General features: G+C 36.3%; 1 protein-coding gene and 1 pseudogene across 4 annotated transcripts in view; one reads left to right on the forward strand and one right to left on the reverse strand.

The window, feature by feature from the left end:
• The first annotated feature begins 339 nt into the window (after positions 1–339).
• On the forward strand, positions 340–1,115 carry LOC147824014 (ubiquitin carboxyl-terminal hydrolase 47 pseudogene; annotated as a pseudogene).
• The window catches only part of Znf568 (zinc finger protein 568), a 78,393-nt gene continuing 66,401 nt past the window's right edge, over positions 1,036–13,027 (reverse strand). For 3 of the 4 annotated variants that reach the window (XM_087191233.1, XM_013077410.3, XM_004858985.3), the window contains one exon: positions 1,036–10,512. In XM_087191233.1, coding sequence (XP_087047359.1) covers positions 9,071–10,512 — 1,442 coding nt within the window. In that variant the 3' untranslated portion in view covers positions 1,036–9,070. The remainder of the gene's footprint in view (positions 10,513–13,027) is intronic. The other variant, XM_087191234.1, reaches the window with a different exon arrangement.

Raw genomic sequence — 13,027 nt, forward strand, 5'->3', positions numbered from 1 at the left:
GAAAGGGCCTTTGTGTTTTTGCATTTCCCTTATCTGCTGACCTTACAGTTGAAAAGGTTTGATTTTGATTATACAACCATGCATAGGATTAAACTGAATGATTGAATGACATTCCCAGAGGAGCTAGATATGAGTATATTTATTGATGCTGAAGATGAGAAATCTCCCCATATTGAAAGTTGCACTGATAGTGGAGCAGAAAATGAAGGTAGCTGTCACAGTGACCAGATGAGCAGTGATTCCTCTAATGACAATGATGTTGATGAAAGAATCTGCCTTGAGAAAAATAGTGGAGCTGAAAAGATTTCAAACCCAGTCTTGAAAAGAGTTCCTTGATCTATGAGTTTTTCTGTTATGGTTCATTTGGGAAGTGCTGCTGGTGGTCATTATTATGCTTGCATAAAGTCTTTCAGTGATGAGCAGTGGTACAGCTTCAGTGATCATCATGTCGGCAGAATAACACAAGAGGACATTAAGAAAACACATGATAGATCATCAGGAAGTCGAGGATATGGTTCTAGTGTTTTTGTAGGCTCAACAAATGCATATATGCTGATATATTTGCTGAAGAATCCAACAAGAAATGTAAAATTTCTAGAAGTGGATGAATACCTTGAACATATTAATAACTTGGTACAGAGAGAGAAAGAATTGGAAGAAGAAGAGGCAATGAGAAATCGAGCATAATACATGCAGGGTAAAATTATTGTTGCATCCTGTGAAATAAGTAATGTTGGAAAACAAATTGGAAGTTCATAAGGATAAGACATTAAAGGAAGCAGTAGGAATGGCTTATAAGATGTTGGATTTAGAAGAGGTAATACATCTGGAGTGCTGTCGCTTCATGATTACCTAGAATGATCATATGAAGGGGAAGAAGATACACTTATGTGACTTCTCCTAGATGAAGTCAAGTCAACATATATGTTTGATCTGCTATTGGAGACAAGAAAGCCTGATCAAATTTTCCAGTCTTATAAACCAGAAGTGACAGTTAAAGTTCATGTTGTTGATTTAAAAGCAGAAACTGTAGCTGTTCCTATAACAATTCGTGGTTACATAAATCAGTTACAAAATTCAAACAACTGATTTAAAAAGCATTCAATTTAAAATAGACTCTGTGTGCGTGTGTGTGTGTCTGTGTGTGTGTGTGTGTGTGTGTGTGTGTGTGTTGTGCTGAGGATGGAACCCAGGAGCATTGCACTTAGTGACAATTCCCAGCTTTTTATGATTTTTTTATATTGACAAATGTTTAACATCTTGATTTGCCATTATAAAGATTTCACCACTCTAAAAAAACTCCTGTGCTCCTTTATCAATGATCCTCCATATCCTCAAACCTCTCGCAATGGCTAACCTCTTTACCATCAGAACATCATATAACTCAGATCATCCAAAATGTAGACTTTTCAGACGAGCTTTTCTGATTAAAAATATGCATTTGAAATTCTTCCTTATCTCTTCATAGTTTAACTTATTGATGTATAACAATTCTCTTAATGGAGGTATCACAGCACATCCATTCACTGAAGGACATATTGGTCGTTTACAATATTTTTGGCAATTATATATAAAATGACTGTAACTTTTCACTTGCAGGCTTTTTGTGTGGATATGTTTTCAACTCAACTGGGTAAATACTAAGAAGTGCCACTGCATCACATAGTAGGTAGTTTTGTAAGAAACTGGCAAACTGGCTAAGAGGGTTTATCATTTTGCATTACCACCAATAGTGAGATTTCCTGTTACTCCTTCTGTTTGCCAACAGTAGCTTTTGTCAGTTTTTAATATATTAACCATTCTAATAAGTGTACAGTAGTAGCTGACAAAAACAATGTTCAGCATCTTTTCATGTTTGCCATCTGTGTATTTTCTTTATGAAGATGTCTACTCAGATCTGCCTATTTAAAAAGTTTGTCTTTTTATTGTTTAATGAGTTTTTTCTTTAAATCAATGTTCTATGAGACATGTGTTTTGCAAATATTTTCACTAACTCTGTGCCTGGGCTTCATTTTCTTTATGGTGTATTTCACAGCAGACTTTCTTTTTTGGCAGTACTGGGGATTGAACCTAGAGCCTTGTACAGGCTAGGCAAGAACTATCACTGAGCTACATCCTCAAGTCCTATTCTAGCCAATAATTCCTAAGTGCAAAGATGCATATTCAGAACATAATCATAAGGAAACATTTAACAAGGCCAAATTGAATGTTAATTTTTTTTTTGTACTGGGGATCGAACTCAGGACCCTGCACTTGCGAGGCAGGCCATGGCACCAGAACGTTAATTTATCACATTAACAAAAATCAGCCAGGTGTGATGGTGCACACCTGTAATCCCAGCACTCAGGAGGCTGAGGCAGGCAGATTACATCAAATTTGAGGTGAGCCTGGGTTACACAGTGAGTGCAAGGTAAGAATGAATATATAGCTAGACCCTGTCTCAAAAAAGGGGGGGGTGTCATATTAGAATGAGATATTTAAGAGGGTACTAAATTGACACAGAATATAAAAAGGAATGCAAGAAATATCGAATAGATTTGATAGACTGTAGACTGCTGCTTTATAAAAACCTACAAAAATGCCCCAGTAAAGAACCAGTCAAAAATAGATGTATTAAAAATCACCATGTCAATTATCATGTAGGTAGGAGGTTGATGATCTTTTTCTCCAATTCTTAAGCTCTATCTATGCAGCTATCAGAAACAAGGGACAGCAAGCTAGAAGATGAGAAAAAGGATGATAAACGCAGCAAAAGCCATCCATGTTTTCTCTTCCATCATAATCTCTGCCCCGCTCCATGTTCCCACAACATACCTGAGCCTTGGCTGAAGAAGCTCATCTGTAACTAATGCTTTCTACATGGTTCTCAAAGTTAGGGTAGGGCCTCCCCACAATTTCACCCATGGCCACATAAAGTTATTTGCCCTATCAAATAAATTGAATGGCACTGTGCTAGACAAGAATGAAATTGCTTTATCATCTCCCAAGTCATGGTTACTCATTGTAATTTGCATACTTTTACTGGGTCTCCACTGCATATGCATATGTGGTCCAAGTCCACCAGGCACTACCTGAACTTCAGAGGTAGACCACAGTGGGTGGCAGAGGCACACAGATGTCATCTACAGTTGTGGGAGTGATATTTTTTTTGTGGTTATAGCTGTTTCCAGCATCTAGTCATTCACACACTAGGCAATGAACACTGGTGATGGCAGCAGTGCTAAGTACTTTTCCTTGAACAGTACTGTGATGTTATCTGGGCCTGCATCCTTACCACTTTTTCTAGGTTGTACAGCTAGCTCATAGGCGTGAAGGTTCCTTGACCTACTGAACACTATCCAATTTAAAAAATTTTTAAGAAACGCTTCATTGGTTAAAATATATAGAACGGATTACTGCAATTATTTTTCTCTATTTTACCAGTAAAGGGATATCAACTAATAAATGATATAAAAATGCAAAATGGCAGTTAAAAGAATTAGATCAGTACTTTTCAATCTTACATTGTCAGACATCACAGAATGATGTATCACTATTTCTGTTACTTTGAAACCCACAATATTATGTATCATCCATGTGTACATCTAAGTACTGATTCTATAGACATGAAATGCACCAAGTTATTACTTCTGCAGACACAGGGTGGAGGACTCCAGAAAGAAAAAAGAAAATACTTTATTTTCTGAAACCATTTATTTCTTTTATAAAATTTTAATCGAAAAGGAAAAATAACATGGTTAATTAGTAGGTGGTAACTACACAGATAATACTAGGTATTATTTAGGTTGGAAAAATGAAAGGTAAAAAAATAGAAGAAAATCTGGAAAAGTATTTGGATGAAAGAGACAATTCAGGAATAAAACCAGAGAAGTAGCATATAGTAAAAAAGATATTTAAAACAGAAGTGAGCAAACTACAGCCTACAGGCCAAATGTAGCCAGCTGCTTGTCATGAAAGATTTATTGGAATAGAGGTGTATCCATTGCTTTTAGATCAGGATTTCTCAACTTTAGAACTGGACCAGATAATTTTGTTGTGCGGAGCTCTATAGCATTGTAGGATACGGAACAGATCAGGATCTCCGACCAGCTGCAACCCCCCAACATCTTTGGTCATTGCCAAATGTCTATTGGGGGTGTAGGCCAAGGAAGCAAAACTGTGGTTGAAAAATACTACTTTACATATTGTATGCTTCTGCGCTAAAAGGCAGTGTAGACACTGTATGGCCACAAAGCCTGAAATAAGTAATCTGGTCATTCACACAAAATGTTTGTTAACTCCTTTTGCTATAAACATAGGCATGGTGGTGCATCCCTGTAATCCCAGAACTTTGGAGATGAAGGCAGGTGCATTTCATTAGTGGAATAGGGTGTATATATTGTTTGTCTCTATTATGTAAAAAGCCAAAAGTTTGATCTGTAGATATTGATGGGGAAGAATTCCCAAGGTATGTTACCACATGAGGAAAGAGCTCCACCCCAGCCTGGACAATTTGGTGATTTAGTGAGACTCTGTCTGAAAATAAAAATAAAAATGAGCTGAGGCTGTATAGAGGAGGTAGCTCAGTCCAAAGGCCCTGGATTCAATCCCCAGAACTATTAAAAAAAAAGGGCAAAGGATACATGATAGGCTGAGAAAATAAACTGTAAAGTATATGGCAATATTATAATTTCAGCCAACTTTCTACAAACTGCTTTAAAAATGACTCTAATTTTTAAAAAAGAAACATAAAAAACAGTTCACAGAGACAAAAGTCAAATGATCTTTAGGCATGGCAGATGCTCAACTTCACTGGCAGTTAAGAAAGTGCAAATTGAAGGCACATTTGTTTCTTTACTCAACTTAGAAGTAGTTTAGTGCTGGCTGAAACAGGAAATAAACATATATTCTTGTTTAGATTAGCAGCAAGTTTCAAACATAAGGCACCAACTATTACACTTTAAATACAGTACATTGATAACTCAAGGAATTTAACTGATAGGAATTCAGCTATACTACAGAAATAAAAGCACCAACAATCAACAGTACATATGTAATAAAACTGTGAGGTATAATGATTTGTAAAATTACAAAACTGAACTTTCATTAGTGGAATAGGCTGTATATATTGTTTGTCTCTATTATGTAAAAAGCCAGTAGTTTGATCTGTAGGTATTGATGGGGAAGAATTCCCAAGGTATGTTACCACACGAGGAAAGGAAGCTGCACTTCAATCAGTGCACACAACATCTCATTCAAATGACTCTCCTCATAAGCTTGTATGATACAAGAACAAGTCTAGATGTGGGTGTGCTTCTTGAATACGGAGAAAAGGATGGAAAGCTCTAGATTTCACCACTTAAAACTCAGTGTGTACATGGTTTTGTTAAAAAAATCTTTCTATATTCCTTCTAGTTTCTGATAAAAACATGCCATATAAACTTGCAACAAAATTCTCATGTCTGGAAAAAGAGAAGTATATATGAGCAGAAAATGAAAGACATTTCAACATTTTTGTAACTCTGAAAGTGTTGAAATGGTAATATCAGTATTATAATACCTATTTTTGCCTGTTATCATCAATTCTAGATTCTAAAAGGTACAAATTCTTTTAGAGTACTTAAAATTTTTGTGCTCCCTTCAGCAGCACATATACTAGAGTACTTAAAATTTTTGAGAATAGACTTATGAAATTAATATATCAGTACAGATAAGATTTAGTAATCGTTTATCTTTTAAAAATGCTTAAAATTTTTGTTATGCACTGTCCTCTAAAGAATTGACTAATATTTAGGTAGGATTTTTATCACACAATTATTATATACATTTAACTTATTTAATTATGTATTATTTTTCTGTAGTGTGGGGCAGAAGTGTAATCTACTGGATGGTGATTATTCTAAATGTTGTCTAGACAATGAGGTATGGTCAGATGCACAACTGCAGTGACTCCACAGCAACTGACACTTGCTGTATAGTTGTTATTGCTTTTAACGGGCAGCATTTTTTAGTGTGTAGTTTCCAATGTGTTAACACTGTACTTAAGTATTACAGTTTTTGACAATTGGACAGGTCAGGTCATGAATATTCTGGATAATCTATCAAGTTCTTTTAAAAGGCTACTAGATTTGACTTGCTATTTAATTGGACTATTCATATAAGTACAAGGGATTATTTTTTTATAAATTGGTATTTGATTCTGGATGCTGTCCTTTTCCAAATTTGGTAAAAAGGTTCTGCTAGCTTCATCACAGTGACTTCTTTGTACAGTATCTTGAAGAGTTCAGATTTTTATCTGCAAGATAATTTGGAACTAAATGATTACATGATGTGTAGCTTTTCAGTTTCTTTGGTTCTTACATTATTAGGAAAATAACACTTCCCCAGGATTTCATACATATTATAAAAGGCAGGATATAAATATATACTGAATGTAAAATGCTGAATGTAAACAAGTGTTTCTTATATCTCACTATATCAAAGTTGAATATATGTATTTCATACGTTTAAGAAAATGTTATGTCAGGTACACTATAAAAAGCTGAATAAACATTTTCTTACCTTACTAAAGTTAAATAAATATGTGTGTGTATATATATATGAAAATATATTTTTAAATGGCAACTTTTCAGGACTGGGAAGCTGAGTATAAAACTATAACACATGAAAAAAAAAACTATAACACATGCATAGAGCTTCTTATTTCACTGAAGTCCTAGGAAAGGGTGGCTCTGAATTGTTTCATCAGATCCACAAGGTCAAGGACACAGGTACTAATTCTAATCTATCCCCTGTGCCAGTCTCAGCCCCTTGACCCTCTGAGTGCAAAATGGCCACAAGTTCATCTACCACACAGCCATATGGACATGCATCCCGTAGTTAGGACCATTTCCTTGTATTTTGTTAAGAAAGAAATTAACTGAAGTCCATCTGCAGATGTATGCTCAGATCTTCTGTGGCCAGGAGCATTATACATTTGACCAGATGCAAAGGAAAGTAGGAGAATAAACATCTGGCATTTATAGATTGAGGTAGTGGCAGGTGATCCTGGCAAAGAGAGAATGGTAATAGGCAAAACCAACAGTATCTGCTAATTCAGTATAGCTTTATATCTCTGAAATGTCTACTTTTTTTCACTGTAGGATATAATCTTTCAGAAAAAGTTTTCAATGTTTTGGTTTTGCCTTAAATTTATTTTGTTAGAGCTTCTCCATATACTGGAGTTGAATATATCTATTCATTCATTCTCCCATTCCTTTGATCAAATATTTACTTAGGCTGGGTACAGTGGCACGTGCCTGTAGTCTCAGCTATATGAGGCAGGGGGATCACAAGTTCCAGGGCAGCCTGGGCAACTTGTCTCAAAAATTTAAAAAGGGATGGGGATGTAGCTTTGTGGTAGAGTGCTTCCCTAAAAAGGATTCAACCCCTAGTACTAAAAAATGTTAGAAAACATTTACTGAGAACTTGCTAGGAATAGGTAGTGCACCAGGTAGAATGAAGCCAGAATGACTCCTGACCCTTATTATCCCTGTACAGTATTAAAGGAAGTTGATTTCCCTGAGAATATAGCTTTATTCATATCCTATAAATTTCAACCTGTAGTGTTCTTTTTGTTATTTATTCCTAATGTTAATTTTCTTTAATTTCCTTTTGAATATAAAATTATACTAGTATCTTTACAATTTCCTAGTAGAGACAGAGCTTTTGTCTAAGGCTTTGTTGTTTTCTAATTCTCTAGAACAGAACTCAGAGTTTATAGCACACCTTCTGTTTTTTGGGGAAGGTTTTAATAAATCATCTATATCTTTCTGCCCTTGGAGCAACGCACCTCTCTCCTACTGAGATTTGTGAATTCCTTTTTGGGGCAGGCAAAAGAGGAAACTATGAATGAATGAAGGCTGTAAATTGTTCTGTGGAATGAATTACCTAACATTCAACAAAGAAAAAGAGATAATGCAAAATGTCCTATCAATAGATGTATAAAGGCCTTCCTCTTATATGATCTTCTAAAAATACAATTAGTAAAAATAATAGAAAGAAAAATAACAGAAGTGGCTATCATTTAGCATACTTTCAATATTAGCTGGACACTATTCTAAAGGACATAAGTGTATTTAATCCTCATAAATACAAGTAAGCAATATGGTACTAGTGTTTCTAATTTGTAAATGAGAAAATGTAGATGTAGTTAAGTAATCTGCCCTAAATCTTTAATGATGAGGGCCAGTTAAAAGTAAGCTTTGGGGCCGGGGATTTAGCTCAGTGGTCCCTCTGCCTGGCTCACAAGCCCAAGGTCCGGAGTTTGATCCCTGGTACCAAAAAAAAAAAGCTTTGGTTAAATCCTTTCCTACTCTGATTTGGTTCAAGTTAATTTTATAGAATTAACTTGCAAATATGTAACAAAATTTGGGTGGGATGGAAGAATATGCTGCATTTTAAACACTAATATAACCTTCTTCCAGTATGAATTATCAGATGAATAGCTTAACTAAAGCAAATTGTTGTCCCATATATATGGCATTTATATTAGGAATTGTTTGATTTCCCCTAACAGGTAATGACCCCGATACAAAGGTTCCAATAGTTCATTTCTCTGACACATTCACCGTCCTCCCAAGCTTCTCCCCATTATGAATTCCCTGAGGTTGAGTTGGCTTAGACCCACCAAAAAGGCATCCTACTTTCTTATATTCATGGAATTTTCCAGTTTTTCACTAATTGAACTCTGATGGGTAATAACTCTGAAACAGGGCTGGGGATGTAGTTCAGCAGCACAGTACCTGCCTGGCAAGTACAAGGTCCTGAGTTTGATCCCTGATACCACCCCCCTCCCCAAAAAAACCACAGTGGAATAAATCTGAAACAAATAAACCCCTCCTAATTTCTAATATTTATAAGGTTTCTCAGTAGTATTAACTAGTATTAGACCATTTCTGGCCCTTAAATAAGGCCCTTTCATCCATAGTACAAATTCTGATATTCACTAAATTGATAACCTCAAATACTTTTCCACATTCCTCATAATCATTTTCTTAACTAGTATGAATTTCCTGATGTCAATCAAATCCTGATGCTTTCTCACATTTTATCATTCACTCTTGTGTCCTGAATGGATTCTTTGATGTTGACTAAGGTGTGAGCCACGAATAAAGGCCTTCCCACATTCTTTACATTCATAGGGCTTCTCACCAGTATGAATTTTCTGGTGTCGATTAAGTTCTGAGCCACGACCAAAAGCCTTCCCACATTCCTTACATTTGTATGGTTTTTCACCACTATGGCTTCTCTCATGATGAGTAAGTTCAGATCTTCGAATAAAAGCTTTCCCACATTCCTTACACTTATGTGGTCTCTCACCAGTGTGGACTTTCTGATGTCTAACAAGTTCTGTGCTACAAGTAAAGGCCATTCCACATTCCTTACATTTATAGGGTTTCTCACCAGCATGAGCTCTCTGATGTCGAGTAAGTTCCGAGCCACGACGAAAGGCCTTCCCACATTCCTTACATTTATAGGGTTTCTCTCCAGTATGAACACTCTGATGTCGAATGAGGTGTGAATCAGAGATAAAGCCTTTGCCACATTCCTTACATTTATGGGGTTTCTCACCCGTATGAACCCTTTGATGCAGACTTAGTTGTGAGGCACAACTATATACCTTCCCACACTCCTTACATTCATAGCGTCTCTCACCAGTATGAATTATCTGATGAAGATTAAGTTGGGTGTCATAACGAAAAGCTTTCCCACATTCCTTACATTTATGGGGGTTCTCACCAGTATGGATTCTCTGATGGCGAAAAAGGTGTGAAGGGCGGGTAAAGGCTTTCCCACATTCCTTACATTCAAAGAACTTCTCATCAGTATGAATTCTCTGATGAAGATTAAGTTGTGCAGTTGATCGAAAGGCCTTCCCACACTCCTTACATTTGTAGGGTTTCTCACCTATGTGCATCTTTTGATGTTGACTAAGTTGGGAGCTAGAATGAAAGGCTTTCCCACATTCTTTACACTTATATGGTTTCTCACCAGACTGAATGCTCTTAGCCTGAATAATTTCAGAGTCATGAGTAGAGGAAAATTTCTTATTTTCATTCTTTTTTCTGCTTTCATGAAGTTTCAGATGCTTAATCCTGTCTGACCTACTATTAAATACTTTCTGACATTCTCCACATTTAGAATCTTTTTCCTTGTGAATTCTTTCATGTTGAATAGGATGTGATTGGGACTCAAAAGCTTTCTTAGATTTCTTGCCTTCACAAGATTTCTCTCCAGTATTAATCCTATGAGGGTTTCTATAGGCTGTACTCTGAGTGGAAGTTGGCTTTTCTTTAGAGGTAATTATGGCTCCTCTGAATTGTCCCTCCTGATGCCCTTGTTGTTTTTCCAAGTGGAATTTGCTACCTCTGACTCTGGTGTGCTCAGGGTTGGAGTGTGTAAATTTTTTTGCTGTATTCTGTTGTAATGATTTAATTTCATATCGGTTCTTCTCCAGAGATAAATTCTTAATTTCTCTTCTGGATTCCCAATCTGTAAGGTAACAAAATAGAAAACAAGAGGTATTTTCACATTTCAGGAGAAAGGAAAATACTATGATAGAAACAGCAACTAAAAGTAGTGAAAATTTAAACAACTTTATACTACATTGCAATTTGGAAAAAGAAAAAAGAGAGGGGAAATGAGACTAGAGAAAACAAAGTGAAGGCAGTGGTTCTTTCCTTCTGGTAAGAATCAGAATCAGATGGAAAACTTGTTCAAAATACAATGTCTAGGAACCAACTAAGACTGACTGAGAATCTGAAAGAGTAAGATATGTCTAACAGCAAATCTTCTCATCTCTAGCTTCAGAATATACCCATATTTTGACTTTGCTCTACTTGTATCTCTACCATCTTGTCCATATCCTATTTAGCTCTGTTCCTACTGTCGTCCTCCTAATATCCCACACTGAACACAGTAGCCAGAGTGTTCCTGTTAAAGTAAGTTAGATGTCATTCTTCTGCTCAAAATCCTCCACTAGATCTCTTTCTCATTCAAGGTAAGAGTCAAAGTCCTTATGTGGTTGATGGGCCTTCCACAAACCTGTATGCACTATCTCTTTCTGCCCTTATTAGCTATCATCTCCCGTTAGCTGACTTCTGCTCCAGCTCCCTGACTGATCTAATGTTTTCAAGCTTGCCAAGCACACCTCTCCTTCAGAATCTCTTCCCTAAAATATCACTATGGCTCATTGAATTACTTTACCTGACCTCTATTTATAGCCAATTTACTAGATCACACTATGCAGAACAGAACCCTTCTTTACTCCACTTACCCTATGTTTCTGCAGAGTACTTATCAGCATGTGTCATTTTATCTTTTCCAATATTATGAACAATTTCAAACATATAGGAAAAAGTAAGAATTGGTTAGTGAACTTTCATATTCCCACTATGGAGATTTTTAAAATAAATATTTGGTTCTATTTGCCTTATTTTGTATCTACCCATCCCTTTATCCATTCACCAATCCATCTTGTGGACACTACTTGTACATCACTTCTAAGTGCAACAGACTGTGATACACTTTAACTTGTTTACTTTTATATTGTCTGACCCTTACTGTGCCTGTACAAATACTCAGTATTGGCTTGATGACTAGCCACTAATTTTTTTGTTACTCTCCCTAAATGACTGTGAGTCAATTCAAGGTGTAGATCAATTTTAATATAGTGCCCTCCCCTTCCATTTAGAATAAAACCCAAAATATCTTACCAAGCTTGCAAAAGTCTGCATTCACTCCACTTCAATTAACCATTTGCCCATTATACTGATCTACTGTATCAGAAGAGTCACTTTCTCATTTTAGATCCTTGCACCCAGTGTTCATCTCTCTCTGTCTCATGAGGCTCTGTTTGAGGATCTGTGCACAGCCAGTTTTCTCTTCTGTCAGGCACCCTGTTCTTTGCCCTCATAATCTTTTTTCCTCAATTCTTGAACTGCATACTTATTTGTCCTTTAGTTTTCACCCAAAGTGGCCTAGAATTAGCATTTAGGTCACTTATTTCACTCACTGTGATATATCTGGGCCACAGGACATTGTTCAATTAGTATTAAATAACATAATCACTAGATTTTTTTTTTTTTTTGGTACCGGGGATAGAACTCTGGACCTTGCGCTTGCGAGGCAGGCAGTGGAACCACTGAGCTAAATACCCAGCCCATAATCACTAGATTAAAGGGAAATTTACAGCTTAAACTGGAGAGAACACCGGATACAAAGGCTCTGAAGAGAACATGGGCTTGATGGACTGAGTGTCAGCAAGAAGCAATAGGACTTTAGATGTACAGACTCAAGTCATGTATTACAGACACTCAGATTACCAATGCCTTTGATCATAAATTTCATTTTATTTTCATGCACCAGTTTGTAAGTAGAGAGGTCAGGGGTGTGGGGAGTCAGCTTTACTCAGTATCAGGCTTGACATCTCTGTCATGATGATGGATGGCACATAAGTGGTCACCTTCCAAGCAGCGGGCATAGTCAGACCTAACCACAAGCCTGTCTAGAAAATGTAATTTTTCTTTTCTTTTTTTTTTTTTTTGGTACCGGGGATCGAACTCAGGTCCTTATGCTTGTGAGGCAGGTGGTGGAACCACTGAGCTAAATCTCCAGCTCAATGCAGTGTTTTTCTGTATTACTATGTGACAAACTTAAAGTTATGTTTCACCTAGGAAAGATACTAGAGGTAGAAGAGGAAAAACTCAAAGCTACCAAGAGGAGAGAAATACGAAGTATCACAACAGAGATGAACAAAATAATGAACAGAAAAAGAATTGAGAAAATCAGTGCATTCAAACTCTGGTCTCTAAAAAAAAAAATCAACAAAGTTGGTTAGACTGACCAAAGGAGAAAACAAAACTCAAAATACTAAAATCAGGAACAAAGAAGAGATATCATTATTTGCCTTACAGAAATAAAATGAGTTATAAGGGACTATTATGAACAACTATATTAGACAATTAGATAAGTAGACAAATACCTAAAAGACACAAAACTACTAAAA

The sequence above is a fragment of the Heterocephalus glaber genome, unplaced genomic scaffold, assembly GCF_053883595.1.
Source record: "Heterocephalus glaber isolate CG9 unplaced genomic scaffold, H.glaber_assembly_v1.0 deba00001561, whole genome shotgun sequence".
Lineage (NCBI taxonomy): Eukaryota > Metazoa > Chordata > Mammalia > Rodentia > Bathyergidae > Heterocephalus > Heterocephalus glaber.